The following is a 26,724-nucleotide window of genomic DNA, read 5'->3' as shown; positions in this document are numbered from 1 at the left end:
TTCTGGGAATTACAGTTTGTGCCACATCCGTTTTTAAAAGGCAACTTTGTACAGTCAGGTTGGTAGTGTTCGGCGTTAGGGGCTGTACTCTTTGCTTTCAGGATGTTTTCCCAGGATTCGTGTTCAATATGTGGATATCGACTGGTTGAACTTAACAACTGACCTTGGAAATAATTCTTTTTGTGGGAAACGTTGTCGGTTTCGTAGCTAATCAATAGCCAGATAAGCGAACTGTTGCGAAGATCAAGTGTTAGCTGTATAAGCTAACAACCCTGTTCAATGGGAGGAGAGGAGTGTGCTGTTCTTTAAGTTTATATGAACACGTATATTACAAACATTTAGCTCTTTGTTAGTGGTCTAGGTCTTTCCAGCCAGCTTGCATTGTTTGTATTGTGTTTAAAAGCTGCTGTAGAGTAGCGTTACTGCACCATGCATAACAATAAGCACCGTTTACTTTGGGGGTTGACATCTGTGCCCTTATCAGTTATGGGAGATTGCTTCCATTGATGTCGCCGTTCCCTGACCAAATAAATGCTATGAGGTTTCCTAGAAATATCTCAGAGGAGGTGTGTTAGGCTATGATCGTCGCTTTCATTTGCAAAGAATGTCCGACTTGGAAAAATCCAGTTCATATTTTGTTTTGGAGGATCCACAGTGGCTATGCATGGTCACACTTTTTATCGCATCCCTGGTTACTCTAACGCTGTACTTGATACAGTATTTCCAACAAGGGGGTGTAGGAAGTAAGCAGATAGCAGGAGCTGACAATGCGGCGCAGGAGGAAGCCGCTGCTCTGTTGGCATGGGCGCTGTCACTGAAAAGCTGGAGAAGTCAGTGGAGAGGAGCTTGGTGCAAAGCTTTGACTGACGAATCAAGGAAGCGTGGGGTAAGTCTCATGATCACTAAGTCTTAAGTCTACCCTGGCAGGTAACTTCAATAAAAGTGCACCATGTGATAGGATGTGACTGGGTTAAACACTGAAGAGGTGACTGTAGAAAGCTGGAGAAAATGGTTTCAAATACTTGGAGGCTTTTACAATCCCAGCCATTTGAATCAAATCTTACCCCATCCTTTGACAATAAACACATTTATGATAGATGACACTAATAGCGTCACTTTCACCTGGCTTCTTTTTTATGCACATTCAGCAGTAACATCTGCGTTGTTTAATTATTCTCTGAATAATCAAGTCAGAACATACAGTATGCATTGTCAATGTGATACATCACGCCCCAAATCATTGCTGAATTGTAGGCAACCTATTTTCCTGGTTTGTAGAGGTACTTTTATTGATTTTTGTCTTCTTGCTCATCAGGGTGCAGTTGTACTGACATTTGAAGAGGGTGATTTTGAGGCATCAGAGCTCACAGTCAGCCATGTGTCTAGCTTCCAGAAGTCTGCCAGGAACAAGGTACACTTAGTCACTTTGTTATGGTTGTGGTTGAAGGGCTTTCCTTTCACTGAAAAACAACTTGTGCTGTATAATGATGCTGTTTTGTGTTGTCTCTTTCCAGTGGTCAATGAATGTATCTTTCTGGGAGATATGTAGTTGTATTTGTGCCCTCCTTCTTCAGCAACCTCTGAAAAATAATACAGGTTACTTTTCATGGCAGCTTCACTGTCCCTCTGGATTACAGCAGCACACACTTTATCCATTAGTGATTTCCTTCTTTATGTACCTTATTGACAAAAGCTGTTTCTCAAATCAATCCCCCCATCTATAACTCAGTGCAATGGGAGCTACTCTATGACCAAACAGTAACCCGTCAACTAACTTTGGCACATTCACCCCAATAATTTTGGTTTAGCAAATTATTCTCATTAGCATTTTTTTCAGGTATTCACATGCTTATTACAAAAATCCAAAAAACACTGGGTATTCACATGCTTATTACAAAAATCCCCAAAACAGCCAAGGAATGCATGGAAAACAGTGCTTTCATCAGTCATACAGATAATGACAACCTACTGCCTGATGTTTTAAAATGAACTGCCACAGATGGATAGAGAGAGGTCAGATAAGGAATTGCTCACTGTGGTTTTGACCTTGTTGGCTTTGCTGTGCTCAGCCCTTTCTTTGTGATCATTGTGATATGTACCAAAATAGCAGGTGCTCTGTTGTTGAATGCACAGAGTTTAATGAACACTGTGTGTGTGTGCACATGTGCATGTGTATGCAGTTTAAGAAGCTTACATATCTGTCAAGCTAAGGACTAAGAAGGAGCAAGCAGATGGGAGTGCACCTACAGTATGTGTGTGTTTCGCTTTCACCTTGTCTAATACCAACTGGATGCAAACACATTTGCTTTACTCTAAAAACAGAATAAATATGGTAAGAGGACAATTAACAGTTGATTGGTTATTTACTCTGTTAAAGTTGTACCCCACTGCAATGAAGGTGATGTATTATACTCACATATGATAGCATCTGTTGATAATTCCTTCGTAAGCTAGTATAGTATATCTGTGTGTTGTGTTCAGAGTCTCTCCAGGTAACAAACCTCCAGTCACAGGTGCTTCTGCACCAGCCAAAGCTGAACAGAGTAAGCATACTCATATAACACACAAAAGGGTCACCACACCCAGAACAGTGCTATTGCTTTGTACTAACAGTTTACCATCAAGGAACAACAGGCCATGCAAAGCAACAAATCCACACAGTCATCTACCATTCAGCAACATTACATTACACTAATGCTTCACTTTATCTTCCCAACAGGCCGTTTGCTGCAGAGTGGTTGGGGAGAAGCTCCAGTTCTCTGTCTGTGCAGTATCAGCAGCTACAACAGATTCTTGTACATACACAGTTTGCATAGCTCCACTGGAGGTGCAGGTAAATGCTTTATATATTTGGCCCTAGGAATGTCATGAGAGAAAATAGTGCTTTTGTTAAATATCCCTTTAACACTGAGATGTTAAAACAGACTTGCATTGTTTGGAAGTCACTGTGGTTTAGTTTAATGGGAGATTTTATTGAACATGATGTGCTGCCCAGCATCAGCTCTCTGCTGGCAGCAGCATCAGATTAAAAGGTAGGGTTATCTTTTGTGTTTGGTAAATCTGCCAGAGATCTCATTAAAACCACTGTCAGGCCCTTTTCAAGTAAGACTTGCTTACTTGTCTACATTCACATTTGTGAAGGACCTGTACAGGAGTGATGACACTCTGCAGTTGTGATGAAATGTCAGTTTGTTCTTACCAGGTAATTACAGTCATTTATTTGATTTGTCATGCTCAAATCTAACAGTAGAATATTCCTGTGGCTCCCCCACAGTCTTTACTAACACTATGTCCTCTCTATATGTGTATTTAGTGTTGAAATGAAGTTGAGGGAAAGGTGATGTATTGGGATATGTAATAGGTTGTGCATTAAGCTATGGTCTCCTTATGTATGGAAACAAGTAACAGTACAATGTCCCATAAATGCAACTGAGTAAGGGCTACAAGCCTGAAGTCACAATTAGAATTGGAGTGTTGTGAATCAGCTGTTGCTGCAGGAACATAAAGGAAGCCTCTTGTGTCTCTCTTTCACTTTCACAGCTTTAACTTAGCCTACAAAAGTTTCACTTTCACAGCTTTAACTTAGCCTAGAAAAGTCAGACAGTTATTTCAAATGTCTCCATCCATCCACGGAAACATTTTTTAGCTTTTGACCGAGATCTAAGCTGGAATGGTCTTGGCTTGTTGTGTTATGAGTGCAGGGACATGTGCAACAGAGTCCCCATGCATTTACAGTGTAGGGGCACAGTAATGCACTCTGTACACTATTGTGTGCTGAGTACACCATGTCCTCTAATACACTACTGCATCACATGGCCTGTTGCATGTGATGAGGGACACCCATGTGTAGTGTCAGTATAGCATTCATCTTTGAAATGCAAACACTTCATTTACACATCTGTTGTGTAACTACCCAACAGACATTTCTCTCAAGCATTTAAATGGTTAAATATATTCCCTGAAGGGTATGATCTTCTTGGTAAACACTTTGTGTTCTTCAGTTCTTTTTTAAACAATTATAATAGTGCTCTAGTTTAAGATGTTTTTATGAACCTATCCAGGTCTTATTGGTGCTGGCTGTGATATTGTTCTTCTGGATCGAGCTAAGCTTCTTATCGCCATCAGATAAGGCCTTGTTTGGCACCACTCAGGCAGCTATTCTTGCGCTGGAATCTAGGCATGTTGGGACATCTCTCTCATCTCTCTTCTTTATTCACATTCTGTCTCTGATGAGCTAAGTGTTGTGCACCTTGCAGAACATTTTGTGTTTCTTTTGTTCTTAATATGAGTGCAGGATGTAGAAACTGTCCAACGTATACCCACTGAGTCATAGAAAGAGAGCAAAGGTGAACTTTATATTTGCACAGGGACTGTCAGGCTAAGGAAGACCTACACAGTCTCTCCATAATAAAGAGAAATCCCCAAACATCTGTCTGACAGATCAAAACCACTCATCTGGAGGCAGGTATGGATTTCTCAGTGACCACTGTCTGCAGAGGACAACAACATGAACAGAGATACAGAGGCTACGTTGCAAGTTGCAAAGCCCTGGTTAGTCACAGAAACTGGATGGCCAGGTTACAGTTTTCCAAGAACACATGAAACTAAGAATAACCTTATATTAGTGATGGTATGGAGGAGAGAAGGAAAGCAGACTATCTCATCTGTGAAACACTGCAGGGGTGTAATGGCTTGTGTATGGTTTGGCTCACTTTTTTTTTTTTTTTACATTAATGTTGGTAGCAGCAAAATGAATTCTGAAGTGTTTAGACATCCTGTCTGCTCAAGTTCAAGAAAATACTTCACAAATGATTTTCTTCATATGATAGCAATATAATATTATAAACAGTGACTGCCAGTCTGTCGTGCCCAGTGTCTCTCCAGGTAAAAGACCTCGACCCAGAGCAGCATGATTTCCCACAAACACACTCCAAACAGCAAGCTAAAGACAAGTAGTCCACTTTTAGATGTTTATCCTTCTCTGTTTCATACTGGAAATCTAACAATTACTCTGAAATAACAGACCAAAGAAATCATGACAAGGTTCATTAAAAAAAAAAAAAAAAAAAAGTTCTAAAAAAAAACACACTGGTACAAAGTCAACACAGCTACTCGGTTATTTGTATTGTGCAACCTATATGACCTACTCATTGAAATCAAACCAAATTAGCTATAAGATTAAGCATTTCAAAAATTCTTGTCACATACAATGTCAGCAGAGGCATAGCCCATATATTAAATCAGATTTTTTTTTAAAACTAACTTCTGCCATACGAAATACAGTGAGTGTTTTGAACGTTAAAATTAACATGGAAGAAAGGAAAGTTTTGGATCTAATGTTAAAGGGTTCCTTGGTGAATGGGGCCCTGAGTCATCTGCTCCCCTGCCCACCCATAAAACACACTATTGGTGTTGGCCATTTCAGCAGCTTTATTTCTGACAAAGAAAACAAAGATCAGTGGTTTTCAAGGTTATTTTATACTGACAGAACATGATTTAGAAGAAAGAATACACTTTCATAGAAAAATGAGCACAATTGTCAATCCAAGATCAAAATCACTGACATCGTCTTATAATATTGCATACAATTTTTTTCACGACATACAGTAAAAATGATCCCACCACAGTTTGCAGTTTGCAAGACATTGGCAGAATAATGTGCTCATGATGTCAGTCAAGTGTCTGCAGTTTGGGTGAGTCTAACATTGCTTGCTGCCATTGAAGTTAGTCAAACTTGGTTTCACATAGTGCCCCCTCAGTGGTTGTGGTTAGGATAATCTTTGGGTTCATCTTAGGGGAAACACATCTCGATGGGGAAATTGGGGGGATTTTGACACAACACTGGCCCTTGAGAATCACTGGTTTCACACATAAACCCACAATACATGTTTGTTATTATAATGAGAAAATACAGTATCTCATTATATCATTAAAAATATCATGTTTTAATGTGAAAGCATAACAAGATACTGAGCAAATGTTTTTTTTTTTTTCTCATGGTGGCAGCTATTTGCTCAGGTCTGGGCTCAAAATACATCAGAGATAATTTTGCTGAGCACAAGCTGTGTAGTTGTCTCAGATCTGCAGGGACTGGTCAACTAATGGTGCCCAGAGTTCAAATCAAACGAGGTGAAAGGACTTGCAGTCGTTATGCTGTCCACAGCTGGCACCAGCTTTCATTACAACTTAGATCTGCTCCAGCTGTAGCCACTTTTAAAGCTAAACTAAAGACTGTTCTTTTTTCCACTGCTTTTAATTAATGTATCTTAATTCCAGTTTTGTACTTTATCTGCTTTTATCTTCCTTTCATTACTCAATGACCAATTGAGTTTGTTGTGCTGTTTAGCTGACTGTATAGACGCTTACGTTTCAAATTCTCCAGAAGAAAGTACGCTTGCCTCTGGTGTTTAAGTACTCCGAGGTTAGTCTTGGGAAGCCTAAGGAAATTGAGAACAGTGAGAATCCACAGTCTGCCTCAGCTGTTATAGGACTGTTTAGCTGTTTAGTGAGTGGGTCGTTTCCTAACCGGGGGATTAGCGGGTCGATTCCCGGCTTGTTGTTTAGCTGTTTAGTGAGTGGGTCGTTTCCTAACCGGAGGATTAGCGGGTCGATTCCCGGCTTGTTGTTTAGCTGTTTAGTGAGTGGGTCGTTTCCTAACCGGAGGATTAGCGGGTCGATTCCCGGCTTGTTGTTTAGCTGTTTAGTGAGTGGGTCGTTTCCTAACCGGAGGATTAGCGGGTCGATTCCCGGCTTGTTGTTTAGCTGTTTAGTGAGTGGGTCGTTTCCTAACCGGAGGATTAGCGGGTCGATTCCCGGCTTGTTGTTTAGCTGTTTAGTGAGTGGGTCGTTTCCTAACCGGAGGATTAGCGGGTCGATTCCCGGCTTGTTGTTTAGCTGTTTAGTGAGTGGGTCGTTTCCTAACCGGAGGATTAGCGGGTCGATTCCCGGCTTGTTGTTTAGCTGTTTAGTGAGTGGGTCGTTTCCTAACCGGAGGATTAGCGGGTCGATTCCCGGCTTGTTGTTTAGCTGTTTAGTGAGTGGGTCGTTTCCTAACCGGAGGATTAGCGGGTCGATTCCCGGCTTGTTGTTTAGCTGTTTAGTGAGTGGGTCGTTTCCTAACCGGAGGATTAGCGGGTCGATTCCCGGCTTGTTGTTTAGCTGTTTAGTGAGTGGGTCGTTTCCTAACCGGAGGATTAGCGGGTCGATTCCCGGCTTGTTGTTTAGCTGTTTAGTGAGTGGGTCGTTTCCTAACCGGAGGATTAGCGGGTCGATTCCCGGCTTGTTGTTTAGCTGTTTAGTGAGTGGGTCGTTTCCTAACCGGAGGATTAGCGGGTCGATTCCCGGCTTGTTGTTTAGCTGTTTAGTGAGTGGGTCGTTTCCTAACCGGAGGATTAGCGGGTCGATTCCCGGCTTGTTGTTTAGCTGTTTAGTGAGTGGGTCGTTTCCTAACCGGAGGATTAGCGGGTCGATTCCCGGCTTGTTGTTTAGCTGTTTAGTGAGTGGGTCGTTTCCTAACCGGAGGATTAGCGGGTCGATTCCCGGCTTGTTGTTTAGCTGTTTAGTGAGTGGGTCGTTTCCTAACCGGAGGATTAGCGGGTCGATTCCCGGCTTGTTGTTTAGCTGTTTAGTGAGTGGGTCGTTTCCTAACCGGAGGATTAGCGGGTCGATTCCCGGCTTGTTGTTTAGCTGTTTAGTGAGTGGGTCGTTTCCTAACCGGAGGATTAGCGGGTCGATTCCCGGCTTGTTGTTTAGCTGTTTAGTGAGTGGGTCGTTTCCTAACCGGAGGATTAGCGGGTCGATTCCCGGCTTGTTGTTTAGCTGTTTAGTGAGTGGGTCGTTTCCTAACCGGAGGATTAGCGGGTCGATTCCCGGCTTGTTGTTTAGCTGTTTAGTGAGTGGGTCGTTTCCTAACCGGAGGATTAGCGGGTCGATTCCCGGCTTGTTGTTTAGCTGTTTAGTGAGTGGGTCGTTTCCTAACCGGAGGATTAGCGGGTCGATTCCCGGCTTGTTGTTTAGCTGTTTAGTGAGTGGGTCGTTTCCTAACCGGAGGATTAGCGGGTCGATTCCCGGCTTGTTGTTTAGCTGTTTAGTGAGTGGGTCGTTTCCTAACCGGAGGATTAGCGGGTCGATTCCCGGCTTGTTGTTTAGCTGTTTAGTGAGTGGGTCGTTTCCTAACCGGAGGATTAGCGGGTCGATTCCCGGCTTGTTGTTTAGCTGTTTAGTGAGTGGGTCGTTTCCTAACCGGAGGATTAGCGGGTCGATTCCCGGCTTGTTGTTTAGCTGTTTAGTGAGTGGGTCGTTTCCTAACCGGAGGATTAGCGGGTCGATTCCCGGCTTGTTGTTTAGCTGTTTAGTGAGTGGGTCGTTTCCTAACCGGAGGATTAGCGGGTCGATTCCCGGCTTGTTGTTTAGCTGTTTAGTGAGTGGGTCGTTTCCTAACCGGAGGATTAGCGGGTCGATTCCCGGCTTGTTGTTTAGCTGTTTAGTGAGTGGGTCGTTTCCTAACCGGAGGATTAGCGGGTCGATTCCCGGCTTGTTGTTTAGCTGTTTAGTGAGTGGGTCGTTTCCTAACCGGAGGATTAGCGGGTCGATTCCCGGCTTGTTGTTTAGCTGTTTAGTGAGTGGGTCGTTTCCTAACCGGAGGATTAGCGGGTCGATTCCCGGCTTGTTGTTTAGCTGTTTAGTGAGTGGGTCGTTTCCTAACCGGAGGATTAGCGGGTCGATTCCCGGCTTGTTGTTTAGCTGTTTAGTGAGTGGGTCGTTTCCTAACCGGAGGATTAGCGGGTCGATTCCCGGCTTGTTGTTTAGCTGTTTAGTGAGTGGGTCGTTTCCTAACCGGAGGATTAGCGGGTCGATTCCCGGCTTGTTGTTTAGCTGTTTAGTGAGTGGGTCGTTTCCTAACCGGAGGATTAGCGGGTCGATTCCCGGCTTGTTGTTTAGCTGTTTAGTGAGTGGGTCGTTTCCTAACCGGAGGATTAGCGGGTCGATTCCCGGCTTGTTGTTTAGCTGTTTAGTGAGTGGGTCGTTTCCTAACCGGAGGATTAGCGGGTCGATTCCCGGCTTGTTGTTTAGCTGTTTAGTGAGTGGGTCGTTTCCTAACCGGAGGATTAGCGGGTCGATTCCCGGCTTGTTGTTTAGCTGTTTAGTGAGTGGGTCGTTTCCTAACCGGAGGATTAGCGGGTCGATTCCCGGCTTGTTGTTTAGCTGTTTAGTGAGTGGGTCACCCAGGGGGGCGGCCCCAGCCAGTGACTGCAGGTGGTGCTGCAGTTCCTCAGATGGCCACTTGAGGCTGACTCCTTGGTGGAGCCAGTCTCCATAGGCTCCCATTTCAAAATGTCCAACTTTACAGCAGAAATAAGCATGCTTGCATCCTGGGACAACAATTTCCCCCCCCCCATAGCTAATTTCCCTTTCCGTTGTGACTGTAGAGGGGGTGAATTTTTATACAAAGCAGCATTAACGGTCTCCCTCTAATTTTCAACTATTAAAGCAGTGAAATTCCAAACAAGCCCCTCCTGCCCTGTCTCTGAAACTAGGTCATATATGACCATGACAGCCAGAGACAGTTGTAGCAGTAATAACCAGCTCCAGAACTAAAGTATGCAGAATATAGAGCCCACAGGTTTCATTGACATCGCTGCAACGCAATGTGAAAGAGTTTACGTTCCAGCGATATGCATATGTACATCTGACATTTGTCACAGATGCATCTGCAGTAACACAAGCAAATTGTAGAGTAATACTGATATAGTACTAATGTTTAGGCCTCTATTTGGGGGCAGCTGTGGCTTAGGAGGTAGAGCGGGTCGATTCCCGGCTTGTCCAGTCAACATGTCGAAGTGTCCTTGAGCAAGACACTGAACCCCCAGTTGCTCCCAGTGATGTCACCAGTGCTTGGGAGTGTGAATGGGTGAATGGCCGAATAGTGTGAACGTGCTTTGAGTGTGCTGTAAAGCATAGAAAAGTGCTATACAAGTATAAGACCATTTACTGTATTGACAGTGATGGTTCATATTTTCTGGAAGAAAGTACGCCACCTCTGGTTTAAATTAATCAGAGGTTAGTCTTGGGAAGACTGAAGTAAAGGGGTACTAAATGTATTGACAACAGTGAGAATACCCAGTCTGCCACAGCTGTCCTGAAAGTACAGTACTAGATATATCGACTTGCGTGTTGCTACTTTGTGCTTTCATGTAATTGTTGTTTTTAATTTGTTAATGTTTAATCAAATTTGCATTCTAATGTTGTATATGTATGCACTCTATTCATGTGCATTGTGTTTGAATTGCTTTTGTGTATGAAAATGTGCTATATAAATGGACTTCTTCTGCTTTGCCTATCTTTGTTATATTGCTTGATATCTAGAGAATCCATTTAATTTCATCTCCATTTATCTATTATTTTAGATTTTCCTGTCAGTGAAACTGTAAATGAATTGAAATGTATGTGACCTATGACCATTATAAGGCATCATGATTTTCCCTCTTATGTTCCTCAGCTTGATCTACATATGCAAGAAGCTAACGATGAAGTCGAGGTGAGCTGGGCCCTGTCTGACCTGAAGACACTGGAGCTGCAGGTGACACCCACTTTGATCCAGGTAACTTTAGGGCTGCAGGTAATGAGCTGAACTGAAACTGAATGTAGATCTGTCTTTATAGAAATATACAGTATTTAAGTCATGTAAATGGCGGGTAGAGAAAAAAGACGAGTAGTTAATCAAATATCAACAGGAGTCACTGTGTTATATCAACAAATTACATTTGGTAATTGTTCAAGTCTTCCCACTAAAAATAATCCAAAGTAAAACATCTTCCTTTGGATCAGACCAGTTAAGTAAAATGGGCATTTAATGATATGTGTGTGTGTGTTTTAAACACAGTCACTATGTGTGTGATTTGTCTGATATGACCTCTCTATCAGAACAATGCTTCCAGCGTAGCAGCCATAAAGGAGCAGCTGAGGCAGCTGTTATGTGAAACATGTCCCTCTGTGCTGCTGAGCTGCAGGTCTGCTCAGGCCTCAGAGGTCCAGGTGAGTAGAGCAGTCGTATCTGACATATGACAGCTGCTACACAGCATACACAGCAACACCATATAGATGAGTGTATGCAACTCTGCAGTAGGATTCATTTTGACAAACCAGACTAATTTGTACTTCTATTCAAGGCAACTGATTGATTTGGCTTGCAGTTGTGAATCATCTCAAGGGTTACTGCAAATATGTCAAAGCTGCTACCGTCTCTCCACATTAATGTAAAAGGTTCACACATGTAGCAAATAACATGTGGTGACAATATGCCTAACCAAATCCCTGCACTAAAGAGAAAATTCACATTTCATTCTAATGACATGCACTTACAAAACATTTTCACTGATGTGCTTTTGCTCAACCATCATGTGGTTTCATGTATTTTTGATTTGATCGCACATCATTTTAGTAAACTTTTAGATTTAATAACATATATCAGGTTTTTGCAGAAATCAGTCTTCTAGTCCACTGTCAATCAAATGTCAGAAATAAGGACAAATCCTTAGTACAAGGCACCAGAACTTAGTTATCCACAAAAATGTCCTGTTTTCTCTCACATGAAATGGAGAAAAGCTGGCAACTCAACACATTTGAGAATTAATAATTGAACATTTCTGAATAAATTGTTGTAAATGTACTGATCAGCTAATTGCTACAGCACTAGCTGAAGTAATCCTGCCAACTCCTGCCCGGTTCATATGGTTTAAAGACTTTAACTCGTTCATCCAACAGTCGAGACCAAATCGAGCCCATCACAATACCAGGTAATCTCAGCCAGTCAGCAGGTTCAAACAGGCCGGTTATCTTGATTGTCAGATATCATCTAATTCACCCTATACACAAAATTCTTTTAATCTAAGAACTAGAATTGTTTTTGATCATTCAAGGTAAAAAAAAAAAAAACTAATTCAAATGTAAATCGTTAATGGGCTGAATATAAATCCAATGAAAATGATGACCACAAGCACATTCTGTAAGCAGGGTTGTCTTCCTTTGAGTCCCCCCTTCATGGGCAAACTATTGTCATATTGTTTTTCTCTCAGTGAGTGTTATCAGTGGACTTATCATTAAAATGCTTGTGATGTTGAGACAGTACAGGAGTTTTATTATCATGTAAATGTTTTTTTATTTTGACACTTGACCATGTACAGTAGCCACACTGTAGGTGGCTTCTGATGTAATGATACAGTTCAACCCATTGTTTTTGACCACTACCTGTGGTATACGTGTTACAGCATTGTCACACTTCTATAATACATTAACAAGCTGGAATAGAGCACTTGGCTTACATAGTTACTTTAATATTTCAACCAGTAGATAAACATTGTTGAGTAGTTTACTTACTATGGTTTCGCCAATAGGAGACCCAAAACAAAGTGGCTTCACCCCCAAAGCCCCCCCGTGCCCACGACTGGAAGCTGCTAGTGAAAAACATCCGTGTGACACTCAGTCAGGAGGAAGATGCTGCAGGTTTGTCTTTTGTCATTTGGAATTACCCAAGTTCAGATGTAACTATGACTTTATTCTGCCACAAGGTCACCCTTTCAACGGTCACAAACCAACTTCAGTCATTTCTGCCCCTTGTGTGTGCACTGGTCAGCTAACACAAACTAGACTACAGGTCAGCTATATCGCATCACAGAGTCAAAAAGCTGGATCACTGTAAACAGTTCAGAGAAATGCAAATGTTTTACAACTCTGTAAAAGATGTGCATGATTTTTTTTCTCCAAACTTATCTTCTGTCAAAAGCTTACTGGTACACTGAAGTCAAAATAAATTGTACAGAAGTCTGTGTCTGCATGAATGAAGCAAAAGGACAGGGCCTCTGACATGATGCTGTCCTTCAGCATTCTTGACTAACAACAGGAACAACATCAGTAAACTCAGTATTAAAGTAAAAGGAAATGTGCACCAGCCATGTGAACTCAGCCTCCTTCCATCAAATCATATACAGTAGCTTCACAAAGTTTTCAGACTCCTTCATTTTTTGCACACTTTATTATGATGTAGATTTAATTTTAAATGGTTTAATTAATTTATTTTTCCCCCATCAACCTACATTCAACCCGTACAGTAATGTGAAAATAAAAACATGTTTCTGGAATTTGGTGAAAATCTATTAAAAGTCAGAAATCATTTAAAGTGCATAATATTCTTATATTATTAGGGCCTTAAAGGTCAGACTACTTCAGTGACTCCCATAGTAGCACATTTGTCTCTGTAATTAGTGACATAATTTCTGACTTTATTCATCTTTAATGTCACTTAATTTTAAAATTATTTTAATATCATTGTGTAACATACAGTACTCTATGTTGTAGCTTCTCAGCATTGAATGTATCATCCTTTTCTCATATGGTGGTAGTATTCCTGTTTTAACTACTGTTTCAGTTGAATTTTTTTTATTTTGCCAATATAGTCTGTGCATTCTGTCCAGAGGCTTTCGAGGTAACTGGGAGCAGATTTTCAGACAGTTGTAATCTACCGGTCAAAGCTAATCCATGTTGGCAGGATATTAATCATGCACTCTCATCAACAGGAACAAGCCAGGAACAATTTATTACCTGGTGGAATTCAAAAACTATTTAATGAAAGGGAAGGGGGATACAATTTAAGGGGTCAGTTAAATTATAAAATTCATGCTATACGTACAACCAAAAAAAGATTCTGTATTTCCATAAGTGGGGTAAAACTATGGAATAATTTAAGTGTGGACATAAAAAATAGTAAGAGAATTGACGAGTTTAAATATAAATATAAAGGTATGTGTCAATCAAGATATGGGCAAGAACAGGTTTAATGATGAATCAGGTGTAACATTGGGGTGTGGTGTTTTTAGTATATCACTAGAGTGGTGGAGAACAAAATTATCTATGTAGTAATACTGCTTGCAAACCAATGATGATAAGATGATGTCATGGGGTAGGACTAGATAAGTCTAACTTCTTCCTACTCCGTTCAAGCATGTACTAGGTATAAGCAAATTGATATTGCATTTGTGGATATGTGTGAAATTATGTGTGTTGACATATTGACTGTTGTTACATGTTTGAAAGAATAAATCAAATCATTATATCCTTTATATTTGTGTTTAAACTCATCAATTCTCTTACTGTTTTTTATGTCCACACATGCGCTCTTGTTGAAAGCTGATTAGAAACCTGCTTACACTATACATGGCAGTGAAATCAGTGTTCTCCATGAGAAATCTACCTGGGAAAATCAGGTTTCCCTAATTCCCTACCTCGATTACAGAAACCAGGTTTCCCATTTACATGATAGTTAAGAAATCAGCTTGCTTGAGAAAGTTGATTATAGCCTGGTTACCTAAGTGCAAGTAAATGTAGTCGGTGATATTTCTTTATGAACAGAGATGCAACAAAGCACCAGGGTGTTGTCATGGAACTAGAGGACAAGATGTTTTGAGCTGATGAGATGCTGTTATAACTATCATCTAGTAATGAAGTCCTAGACCATAATGTCATGCACAACTGTTGGGTTTTTGGTCCTTCCTGTAATTTGTCATTTCCCTAATTGCAAGTTTACAGGTATTGTGCTCATCACTGAAGCAATGTTCCTCAGAGAAATGACACAGCATTCAACTCTTGGTGATTTCTTTTCACTCTCTTGAGTGAAGAGCAGCTATCTTAGTTTAGCTTAGCTTACTTCCTGTGGGCTGGACATCAGACCCATAGCGGCGCCACTACATGCTCTGTCGATAGAGCTTTTGCTGATGTTGTATCCAATAGGAGACGGTACTTTCATAGTGTTCACAGGATGTTTGTGGTTAATAAAGTTCAGTTTAAAATCTCTGTTAAATGGGCTCCATCCGACTTTGCTCAGTGTTGTGTGCCGAGGAGGAGCTGTCAACCAGCACTTTAAATTTCCTCTAATGTATGTATAATTCATTCATTCATTCGTATAACTCATCTTACAGACATTAATATGACCACAGCAAAATGTGACCTTGCAGCAGCACATTTTATTTGATCAGCGTTTCAAAAGATTTTCAAATGAATTTGCAGTTAAGTCTTGGATCACACACTGTCTTTTCTCTGTCTGCTGTGTTTGCAGGTAGTGTGAATCCTCTGTGTGTACTGCAGTTAGATGATCCTCCACAGAAGTTTAACACCTCTGTCTTGAAGAGCACAACCAGTCCTGCATGGGACCAACCATTTATCTTGTAGGTTTTACCATGGAGCACTACAAACCACCACTGTCTTTGAGCTGAATTTTTTTTTTCCCCCTGAATCTTTTTTCTCAAATATTCTTTTGTTTTCCTGTCTCACCAGTGAATTGAATGGGCAATCAAAAGAACTCAGTATTCAGTTGAGGAATGATGGACAGACTCAAGAGAGTAAGAAAAATGACAGGCTTTCTTTGGATATTTGTGTGTTGATCATAATGAAAAAGAGGCTTTTGTTCCTCAGCTGTGACTGTCGCATGCTTTGGAACCACCAGTCTAAATCCGTGTTTTCTCCTTTCAGATTCCTTACTAGGAGAAGTGACGGTGCCTTTTGATCTTGTAAAGAAGCAGCCCGAAGGACAGCAAACATATGCACTCCTGACCAAAGACATTGTGACTGGATCACTTACTACTGACGTAAGACCATCCTGCCACTTAAACACTGGGATATTAGCACACTTTTGCCTTTAATACGATCTGATACAGTTGAATTCTTGTCATGTGTCTGAGCTTTCTGTTTACACCATGTGAAAATATTCACTTTGGGGAACTGTGTTCCTCAGTTCACCTATCTGGAGCCCAGTGAAGTGAGGTCCTGGCACCCTCCCACCCCAGCCTTCAGTAAGAAGGTGGAGATGGACCGTACAGTCATGCCCTGTGGCACGGTGGTCACCACCGTCACCGCAGTGAAGAGCAAGCCAGGCCGACCTCTCCCACTTGGACTTAACACAGGTATAGTACCTCAGTACTGTTTAAAAGAGACTCATAATGAAGGCATTCGTGTTTTGTTGTATTCTGGTCCTGCTGATTTAAGAACAGCTTCAGCAGTTAGTGCAGTGGGACTGTGAATGTTTTCACTTATCTATGATGTGGAGTTCTTGAACCAAAACAAGGGTGTAGGCTGGAATTTCAGTTTTGATCACCTGACATCTTAGCACTCGGCAGCTCTATCATGGAGTAACAACAGAAGGATTAAAAAATTTAGGGTAATAAAGAAAAGGTCCCATTAGTCAGTTCAAACTTGTCCTGGGTGGCAGAAAGCCACTGCTGATCTGATGCTGCTTTAATACTGCTGAGCACTGAAACACTTGTTGGCCCTCAAAGTAATACTATAGTACTCAAAAGTAACCACAGTGTCTGGAGCTTTAATATGTTTCAAATATGCCGCCTTAGTGTGAGAGGTTAAGCTTTATTCCCATGTCCAGGGGTTAGCATATCATGGCCTTCATACAGCACTTACATGTGAACAAATGTCCATTCAAATACTACAGTAAACATTTCACCTCGATATGGAGATAATGCAGTGATTAGTATCATTGATTTATTTATATGCAACTCTATGCAGATTGCATCACCATAAAAAAGTTGTAAATTGTACAATAACAAAACCCTTGAAACATCCTGCCTCAACTGATTACACAAAGGCCATTGTTAGCCATTTTAGTGGCATGGCTCTGTGCATGGCAGTGTCGGTGAGTCCACTACTTTAGACTTCAGCCTAAAAAACTATTAGCGAATTGCTCTGAAATTTTGTTCAGGCGTTCTTGGTCCTCCTCTAAGGTTGAATCCTCACTTTCTTCCAGAGTCAACAGTAGGCCAAGGATTTAAATAATACCTTAACTTCAGCCCTGCAGTCATTTGGTACAGAATTTAATATGTCCAGTAGTTTGATTTGTCATCAATTTGTTCTCATCTTTCAGCTAGAGATGTAGAAATGTGAAATTTCTTAATACACATGTAATGCAAAGTGAGTACAAGTTGTAAAAGGGCCTACTTGTCAATCATCTTGAACTTTCTAAACACTACATTGCACCTATTCATTAGTAAATTCAGCAAACTGAGGCTAGTTTACTGACAGACATTTAAATGTGTTAAATGATACTAACAGGACATTCTAGATGTCAGTAGGCCTTTTTCATGGAAGAGAATGACATGAGTAGCACAAGTGAAAATTAAAACCTTAATTGTGACTGAAATGCATTTGGCTACTGTGGTTTCAGGGTTCTTGTACTGTATGAGCAGTTTCATTGTAATTAGTAGTTGTGTTATTACTAAGAACTGCATGTTTCCTAGTCTGACAAATTATGTTATGTTATGACAAAGACCTATTAGTAGATCAGAGCTGAAACTGCTGGCACTGTTTCCAGCTCTATAATGCACATTGTCAGATCTGAACAATTTATGATTTGAACCTTCATTGTAATAATGATTGAGATCATTTGGGGGGGTGGCTGTGGCTTAGGAGGTAGAGCGGGTCATTTCCTAACCGGAGGATTAGCAGTTCGATTCCTAGCTTGTCCAGTCATGTCCATGTTGAAGTGTCCTTGAGCAAGACACTGAACCCCCAGTTGCTCCCAGTGATGTCACCGGTGTGTGAATGTGTGAGCGCTTGGGAGTGTGAATGGGCAAGTAGTGTGAAAGTGCTTTGAGAGATACAAGTATAAGACCATTTAAGACCAAGATGTTGATTAAACAAAGGCCATTGTTAACTAATGTTGTGCTTCTTCAGATCCTGTCCAGAAAGCTGTGGCCAACAAGCCGAAGGTGTCTGAACATCATGTTGCAGAGCAGACATCTATGCTGGGGGCCACAGTCAGCAAAGCCTTGTCCTCTTCTGATACTGAGCTGCTGATGCTCAATGGCACAGACCCGGTGGCTGAGGCCGCCATCAGGCAACTCCACCAGTCTGCCAAGCAGAAGCTCAAGTCCCCAGTGAAGAAGAGTACCATCATCATCTCTGGCATCACCAAAGTAAGGACTAGCTCATGTACCAGATCTCAAGAGCTCATGACTGATGGATTATACAGTTTAACTTTTAGAACCATTTGACTTTTTTATTATATTATATGGGGTTTTAAATAAGTGGGAATGGCATAAAAGCTAATGAGTGCCAGTTTTCACTAGCACTTTTTAACTGTTGGGTTGATCATGACAGAGGGAAGACAGAGATCTTAAAAGAGACTCCTTTTTTGTTGAAAATTTGCCAGTGATTAAAACTGGGCCTTTCAGTGGAAAAACTGTTTGCCAAATCCCACTGCCATCCCTTGGCCCAAACTACATTATGAGAGAGGTGAACACAGCTTCTCTGAGCTGCCAACGCAAATAGCTGGTCCTTTGTAAGCGCCAGAGGAAGTACACTATTTGCATGAATACATGCAAATGTTAAACCACAGGAAATAGCACTTTCTAGAAAGTAATTTTAAAATGTGAACATGCTTACTTTGCCAGACGCCCTTGTCTCAGGATGATGAGCTAGCTTTGATGGCAGGCTATGCTGCAGCAATGGATGCCTCGATGTCAGAGGGCAGCTCCACTCAGGATGTGACCACAGCAATTGTGTCAGGGACCAGTAGTCCTCCAGAGGTGTCAGAGCTCCAGGTAGGACCCAGTGGAATAGGCCGGCCTCCAGAGGACTGGGAGAGCCAGACAGGAGAAGAACTAGACCATACCTCTCTATCCATGTGTGTGTCTGAGGCAAGCTGCAAGAAGAGTAGAGGTGAGAGGTCACAGAGGGGACTTGCTCATAACTCTAAGCTATGAGTATCTGTGGATGGACATTGTAGCATTGCTGATCTTTAGAGGAATACTATTCCATGCAGTAAATCTTACTGTATATCCTCAGTGACATTTCCCTAAAGGAAGGAAGTCAGCAGTTTCCCCTGTGTAGTTGTTTTTCTGGCCATCTGTTGATCCTCAGTGATGTTGTCTGTCTTTATGTCTTCTCTCTCTGTCCCTCCTATTCTAATGACCTTTCTTTTTTGAACTCATCACTTCCATCTTAGAAGAAAGCAGTGCAAAGCACACATTATGTCCAGATGAGTAAGTTTCTTTTCATGATGTAGTATTCTTGATACTCTAATATGTGTAGTGTCTCTTAGCAGTAGAGTAGATAACATTGACATTTCTTCATATAAAATCAGTTTGATATTTTATTTAATTTCTTCTTTTTTTTGTTTTTCTTTTGAAGGGCTGTACAGTATAAATAAAGTACTGTGAATACTTTGAAATACTCACTTGCAGTACCTTAGAAATATGGATATCAAAATTGCCAACAATACAAACATGATATTGCAGAGTACAATGTCACACACATAATGTAGATCTGACATCTCGTATTGCAATACAACACAAGTCATCTGATGGCAGTTAATAGTTCAGTCCTTATTGTCTTTAATGTGCAGAGGTTACTGTTGTTTATTTCTTTATTTGTCATTAGTAGTCTTCATAGTCTCAGTTTAAATAGGTCCTGATCAACCTAATCTAATCCACAGATATGGAGGAAACCCTCCAAACCCCTTACACAGTGTGCTCAAAGGAATGATTGATGCTTGTAGTCAAGTTGGGCTGTGCAGCTACTCTCTGTTGGTACAGTTCATGTGTGTTAGCTGGCGATTAAACACAGTTACAAGTCAGTGTCAATATCCAAAGCCAATGCTGTGACAGAGCTCTTTTCCAGATTGTTTTCACCAATGCTAACATCTTCCAACTAACACAAATTCTGTGCCACTGCTGCTTCAACTGTCAACTGTTCTGAGTTTTAAAGTATTTTGCTTTTGAGTGTTATCATCTTGACCTAGTCTTTGTCTTACTCTTCCTGTCCTCCGCTTTTCTGCTGCAGGCAGCTTCCTACAGAAGAGTGCCAAGCTCTTCTTCCGGCGGCATCACCATCGCAAGGAGCCAGGGATGAGCCAGTCACACAATGACCTGGTTTACCTGGAGTCTCAGGCCACAGTGGAGCGGGCCAGCCGAACAGCCACACTCAGCCGTATGCTCCACCGCAAGAGTAAGAATAAGAGCAAAGCCAATGGCTCTACCTCCATGGGGGAGCCACATGTGTGACACCCCCTGCCCACTTTTTGTTCCACCTCAGTCCATCTCATAACAACTGCCATCACCACTCCCCCTGAAACCTGCACTAGCAAGCTTCCTGACTAATCTGCTCCGCCTGATGCCTGATCTGCATATTGTATATGGCAGAGCAGTGCCATAACCTGCTGAAGTGCTTCCTTTAAGAAGCAGATATTCCACCAAAAGCAAGTGTGGATGTCTGGATGAAGGTATCCTGTCAAGGATTGATGGCATTTCAGAGGATATTATATAGCATGTTTATTTTACTGGATATTATGCAACATTTTGAAATCTTTAAGTGCTAGTATGGCCTTGTTATGAACATAAGGGACTGGTGTGGGCCATCACTCTTTACCTCTGTCAGTGTAAAGGATAAACTCTCCCTGCTGTAAACCATACAGTTTCCTAAGGTGGACCAACAGGACCAGCGATGAAGAGCAAAGTGATGTTTGTATGATTTGCACAATTTCAGTACCTTTATTTAAAGTGCAATGACAGTAGCCGCTTGAGTGATAGAAACTTGTGTAGTTCTAATTTGCGTTTAAAAACATTCACACAGGGAGGTGGGAGATAGAAATGCAACTACTCTTTGACACTAAGACTATGAAATTATGGTATATCCAACATTTTTTTCAGTTCACTTGAAATACTTGTATTTGTATTCCAAATAAAACACGATCAGTAGATATATGTAATGTTCATATAAAACAGCTATCCAAAAATGCCAGTCTTGTGTCTAATAAAGATATCAGAACCAGTCATAACAAGTGGCTTTTACAGAAGTCATATTGTCATCCTCCGCCAGCTATTAAACTAAATCAACACCCTTTTAAAAAGAAACGGTGACACTGTGGCTAACATGAAACTTCAGCTATAGGTGGGGTTTTTTGTTTGCTTCTTTTTGCAGTGGTTTCAGATGATATGCAACTTTCCTCTTTGTCTTCCTAAAAGGTTGCTCCTGCACACTACTGTTATCAGCAAGGTTGATGATATGTTAAAAGAGAACTGAATGATTCTTGATCCTTGGACTGTGACATTACACTCGTCTGTATTTGTCACATTATGCACTAATGAAACTTGTTCGCTCATTTCAATCCTGCATTCATCTGTATGAAATACTCATTTAATGATTTATTGCTTTTAAAGACAGTGAATATGTTTCGGAGCAGCCAAGTTTTTTGGCTGCTGTTTTTATCCAGCTAATGATTGTATTTCCTTTTTTTTTGTAAGCAGCTTGTTGAAGACATCATCTTAACTACTGTTTCTTCAGTAAGTTAATCTGCTCAGAGATTTAATGCAGCACAGTGACAGATTGCCTTACAGTGATTCTGAGGACTTCTTTGAATGGACTTTTTGGTCCTGAGGCTGCCTCCACCATCACACAGGAGAACCAAAGGATTATTGGAATGGTTCTGAGAGACAAACACGCAACTGCGTTCCTGCACCATCTGCACTGTCTGAAATCAAGAAGCCTATGCACAAAACATATCTGTTAACTGAGTGTTTACATTATTTGCCTACTTGAGAATTAAAAACACTCACTCGCTGTTCATGACAACAGTCTTCTGCAGATGCAGTGTGGGTTGTCTTTGTGTCCAGGCATTTACATGGCAGAGCTGTGATTCTGCTCTCATCTCCTGCTTTTTTTCGCCGCTGTTGTTTGCAGCCTGATTTAAATGTATTCAAAAGTCCAGATGTATAAAATTCTGTAACTGTTCAGAGAGGAGCACTTTTACACTCTGAGGAATGGAGTTGAAACAGGCCGTTTTAATCATGCTCAGCTTCAGAGCCCTTGCTTACAGCAGCCTTCAAGCACTGGCTACAGTGATGCATTCAGTAAGCAATAGGGCTATATGTGATGAATAAGCTGCTTCCTGTTTGCTATTGGCATAAAACTAAACTTGTTGCAGAATTGATCATTTCCCTGTAGGGGTTGTAACTAATACAGTATACATATCCAGTTATTTCATTTTCAGCAATAAATATCAATTGAATAACTGAGACTGTGGTGCCACTTTGAATGTTCTGGCTTTAGTGAGTTCTTACTAGTGTTCCACATTGCTTTTTCTTTTTTATTTAGACTTGTTGCTTTAATTGCATATAGCAAGTTATTGCCAATACCACAGCTTTCCTTTAATTAGTTCATTGGAGATTTTGTTTTATTCTTATAGAAGCCAGAGATTGATCAAATGATCCTCAAATACTGTAAATGTGAAAGTACTATTTTATTGAAAGAAAACCAATTACAATCAGAACTAAAGCTCACTGAAACGGGTTTCAAGTGTCTTTAAGTATCCCATTTTTTAGTTGAAAACAAAACAACGGCAGAGGTGGACAGTAACAAAGTACATTAACTTAACAAAGTACTTTTATATTAACTGTAAAAGTAAAAAGTACAGTTTTGAGTATTTTAAATACTTGAGTATTTCTATATACTCTTTATACTGTTTCTAATCCTCCACATTTCAGAGAAAACTATTGTACATTGTATTGCAGTACATTTACTGACAGCTGTAGTTACTAGTTCTCACAGTGTCCTCATAGTGTTATTTTCTCATACAAAATGAGACAGTTTGTTAATATAACAATATTTCTACCTGTTTTAAATGTTTTAGGACAGGCAGAGATGGCTTTGTAAGGGTTTTTGTGGGTAAAGAGCAAAACACTTTATAAAGTAGTTATGATCAGCTCCACCCTGACTAGCTATTGCAGAAATACTGCTCACATGTCAGATACATTAGTGAAAATCCTAATATACACTCACTGGCCACTTTATTGATAATTAAAGGTGGTGTTGTACTGGGATACATTATATTCAGAGGTGTTTCTATATTTTTGTCCTCCCCAGCTACATACATGAGAGGGTCAGAATATTAAGAACACCTGAATATATTGTATTCCAGTACAACACCACCTTTAACTATGACCTAAATAATAAACATATAACATTCAGCATGAATACTTCTGTTACACTGGGCCACATTTATTAACTTTAATTCAGAAACATTTTTAGTGAAGGGCTTTTACTTGCAGAGGGGTATTTTCACTTTATTATTATTATTATTACACTACTAAAATAAATTACATCCAAGTAAATTCTGTGTTACGTAATAATAATAATAATAATAATAATGCATTGAGGTTGACGTACTTTCCCATACTTTTTGTTAAAAACAATCTCATATTATCTAATAAATTCTTAAACTGACTTTCTGTATCAATTCTGACGAGCCTACAGCCCCCATAATGCACTCGGCACGACTCGTTTCCGGTCCTGCGCCGTTTCTGGAGCGGATTGGAACCCGGAGTCAGGATTCAATAAATGAAGGGTCTTTTGCAGAAAAGGTAATGTGTTTTCCCATAAATGTACATAGATTTTCTGCCCAATGGTGACGCAGTTTTGTAGTAAATGTGGAGCTGTGTCGTTCTGTTCGCCCCGAGTTTCGCTGGGCCGTCTCCACTGCTCACTTCATGGCGTTGAAGAGCATCGACTCCGGTTTGGGGGTTTGCATCTCCGGTCCATCCGCCATGCCGACTGTTCTTTGTTACAGTTTACTGAAGAGGAGCCGCTCAGATCGGAGTTAAAACCCGGCTAGAGTATGGGAGCGATTCAAATCCTGGATCCCATCTCCTACCCGGACTGCATGTGTTAACATGCATGCTCCAGGTGTATCGCTTATACCAGAAAGAAGCTAATGTTGTTCTGATACTTAGTGTTAAACTGGAAGGTCTGATGTATTCAGTACCGCTTAAGTGTCCCAGTAAAATGTGTATGCAGGCTCTCAAGTTCTGTTAACATTCTAATATACTCTTACAAGTAGTTCCTTTATATAAATGTACATTTTCTAAGATCCCTGATCAGCCTTCCCTCCTGTGCTCATACTTGTTTCCTGTCAGTTACATGTTATTAATTGGGGTTTCCTCTGTTTGTAGGTTAGAATAATGGCTGAGCAAACGCCAGATGAGTTCATCTGTGAGTATGAATCCAGCTGTTACTGGATTGTGTGTGTGTGATTGGGCTGAGATGACAGTTGGGATGTGTGTTGCAGGGTGTGAGGACTGTGACCAGTACCATGATTCTGAGTGTCCAGAACTGGGACCGCTGGTGACCGTCCAGGACTCCTTTGTCCTCAGCCGAGCTCGGTCAGTAACCACTCAGAGTGGCTCTCCTTAACTGACTGCAACCAAACTAGTGATGTTATACACTGTCCTTAAGTCCATTTGTGTATGATTCAACCAGAGACCACAGGGCGCAGATTCAAACCTGACTGGTGCTGACAGTCATTTACCCTGCTGAGGTGACATCAAGCAAGGCTCTAAATTCCTGTTAGTTGCTGTAGGTGCAAACTGACCTGTGACCTCCTCGTGAGGAGGGGGGATGAAAACACAAAGCCTTTGTATATATTCATCTTATTTATACTATAGCTCTTGCAAAGAGACTGTATGAGAAAGTAGCCCAATGTAGATGGTTGACAAGTTCACTTGCACGTGCTAAATTTAAATCATCAGGCAAACCCACATATTATTTTTAAATGGTCCTAAAATTATAATGCGGGTTTTGTAATCATATAACAAAATGTTAAGTACTTAGAAAACTTTTTTTTTTGTTATTGTAATTTCATGATATTCATACAAAGTTGTTCTTGTTCTGGATCAGGTCATCCCTACCTAATAGTCTGGAGATCAGACAGGTGGCTGATGGGGGGGAAGGTGTGTTTGTCCTGCGGCGGCTGGTCAAGAGGACTCGGTTTGGGCCCTTTGAAGCTAAGAGGGTCCCCCACCTAGAGAAGGAAGGCGTGTTTCCACTGAAGGTGCAGATAGCTAAGATAGCTGACCAAGTTTACCTGTAGAGAAGACACTCTGCCTAATGTTAAATGAATAGATGTGATATTTTTGTTGTTGTAGTTTCCTCCCCTCTTAATCTTCTTTTTCCTTGTGGGTAGATCTTCCAGAAGAATGGCATGGTGGTGTGTTTTGACTCCAGCAGTGAAGAAGACTGCAACTGGATGATGCTGGTACGACCTGCAACTGACCATAAACACCAGAATCTGACAGCGTATCAGCAGGATGATGAGGTTTACTTCAACACCTCCCAGGTACATGTACCCCCTCCTCATTCTGAGGCTTTCAGTTTTTTTTTTCTAATGGGAACGTGTGTGGCTTCATGTTTGTACCTACTGTTTGTTTCCCAGGATGTGCTTCCGGGAACAGAGCTGAGGGTCTGGTACGGAGCTTTCTATGCCAAGAAGATGGAAAAGCCCATGCTGAAGCCTCCACTTCAACCACTACCACCTCTACCAGGTAGATGACATTACAGCCCCAGGTATTTTTGTAGGTTACTATGGCATCATTGTGAGCAGTAGCCTATATATTTCTCTCTTCTTCTCAGATGTGGAGTCTTCATGTGATAAAATGGAAACCTCAAAGAAATCTGGAGCGAACAAACCCTCAGTGGCTGAAGAGAACAGTCCAGGTGAGCTAAACCTCCATCACTCCACTCAGTACCTCTCTGAAATGTTTAGGGTCTGTGTTCTTTAGTTTTAAGTTGCATTGGCTTGTGGTTTTTAGTGTTTGCTCTATAGTGAGTCCAAAACATCTCTAAACTGAGGAAAGGCCATGGTCATGGTTGCACATTCTAAATCCCTCATTCCCTTGTTGTGATCACAGGGAACATGCTGAGTGATCTTGATGAGGTGAAGATTGTAACAGTGCTTCCAGTCAACCTTGTGCCCCAAGAGGAAGAGGAGCGTGGCCCTCCTGCAGCTCAGCCAGGCACCAAGACAGGGCAGAGCCGGGGGAGGAGAGCTAAGGGACGCGGGCCTGGAGCCACAGCTACCACAAGCAAGAATAAAGGTGAGAAAAAGCACAGGCTTTAGCAGAAGAACACAATGGGACTGTTTGGAAAGTAGCTCTGTAAATATACAATACCTGGGAAAACATACTTGACATGTTGAGAGATGGCTGAACAGTTGTAAAGAGTCTAAAACATCACAGATAAACATCAGGATTTTTGTCAGTCCATGAAAGAGCAGCTGCTTCTTTAGGGACTTACTATTATTACTGTATTTACATTCAGCAATCATACAATCAAACATGCGAATCATCAGTGTGAATTCCATACCAGATCAGTCGAGGCCCGGGTTAACAACGACAGCTGTAGTTAACACTTACAGTATTTTCAGAAGAGGGAGGAACATAGAGTTACATATAAGAGTGGAGGTAGGAGTACACAGGTAGACTACATTCTATGTAGACGAGACAATCTGAGAGAGATTAGTGACTGTAAAGTGGTGGTAGGGGAAAGTGTAGCCAGACAGCATCGGATGGTGGGGTGTAGGATGACTGGTGGTCAGGAAGAAGAGGAGAGGAAAGACAGAGAAGAAGACCAAGTGGTGGAAAAAAAAAAGAATGTCGTAAGGAATTCAGACAGAAGTTGAGACAGGCTTTGGGTGGTCAGGAAGAACTTCCAGATGACTGGGAAACTACAGCAGGGAGACAGGTAGGAAGGTGCTAGGTGTGTCATCTGGAAGGAGGAAAGAAGATAAGGAAACATGGTGGTGGAACGAGGAAGTACAGGACAGCATTCAGAGGAAGAGGCTAGCTAAAAAGAAGTGGGACGTAGAAAGAACCAAAGACAGTAGACAGGATTACAAGAAAT

At 41.3% G+C, this 26,724-nt stretch overlaps 2 protein-coding genes across 3 annotated transcripts in view; both read left to right on the top strand.

Annotated features, from left to right (window-relative positions):
• The first annotated feature begins 48 nt into the window (after positions 1 to 48).
• On the top strand, positions 49 to 20,197 carry c2cd2 (C2 calcium dependent domain containing 2). 2 transcript variants are annotated; one of them, XM_020622067.1, is made up of 14 exons: positions 49 to 886; positions 1,316 to 1,411; positions 2,720 to 2,833; positions 10,499 to 10,600; positions 10,924 to 11,034; positions 12,393 to 12,501; positions 15,107 to 15,215; positions 15,325 to 15,389; positions 15,520 to 15,635; positions 15,782 to 15,950; positions 17,728 to 17,969; positions 18,447 to 18,714; positions 19,001 to 19,037; positions 19,837 to 20,013. In XM_020622067.1, exons 1-14 carry the CDS (start codon positions 605 to 607, stop codon positions 19,919 to 19,921), a joined length of 1,905 nt encoding a protein of 634 aa, XP_020477723.1. In that variant the 5' UTR covers positions 49 to 604; the 3' UTR covers positions 19,922 to 20,013. The 2 variants fall into 2 exon arrangements, with proteins under 2 accessions (XP_020477723.1, XP_020477722.1); XM_020622066.1 differs by lacking the exon at positions 19,001 to 19,037 and having other exon boundaries at positions 51 to 886; positions 19,837 to 20,197.
• Positions 20,198 to 23,310: 3,113 nt separating this feature from the next.
• The window catches only part of prdm15 (PR domain containing 15), a 22,566-nt gene continuing 19,152 nt past the window's right edge, over positions 23,311 to 26,724 (top strand). Inside the window, exons 1-8 of the mRNA XM_020622117.1 lie at positions 23,311 to 23,411; positions 24,000 to 24,039; positions 24,116 to 24,209; positions 24,724 to 24,877; positions 25,010 to 25,162; positions 25,259 to 25,367; positions 25,456 to 25,539; positions 25,734 to 25,919. Coding sequence (XP_020477773.1) covers positions 23,313 to 23,411; positions 24,000 to 24,039; positions 24,116 to 24,209; positions 24,724 to 24,877; positions 25,010 to 25,162; positions 25,259 to 25,367; positions 25,456 to 25,539; positions 25,734 to 25,919 — 919 coding nt within the window. The 5' untranslated portion in view covers positions 23,311 to 23,312. The remainder of the gene's footprint in view (positions 23,412 to 23,999; positions 24,040 to 24,115; positions 24,210 to 24,723; positions 24,878 to 25,009; positions 25,163 to 25,258; positions 25,368 to 25,455; positions 25,540 to 25,733; positions 25,920 to 26,724) is intronic.

Source organism: Monopterus albus, unplaced genomic scaffold (genome assembly GCF_001952655.1).
Source record: "Monopterus albus unplaced genomic scaffold, M_albus_1.0 scaffold272.1, whole genome shotgun sequence".
Taxonomy (NCBI): Eukaryota; Metazoa; Chordata; class Actinopteri; order Synbranchiformes; family Synbranchidae; genus Monopterus; species Monopterus albus.
The sequence above is the reverse complement of the archived record's forward strand: the minus strand, read 5'-3'. Positions and strand labels throughout refer to the sequence as shown.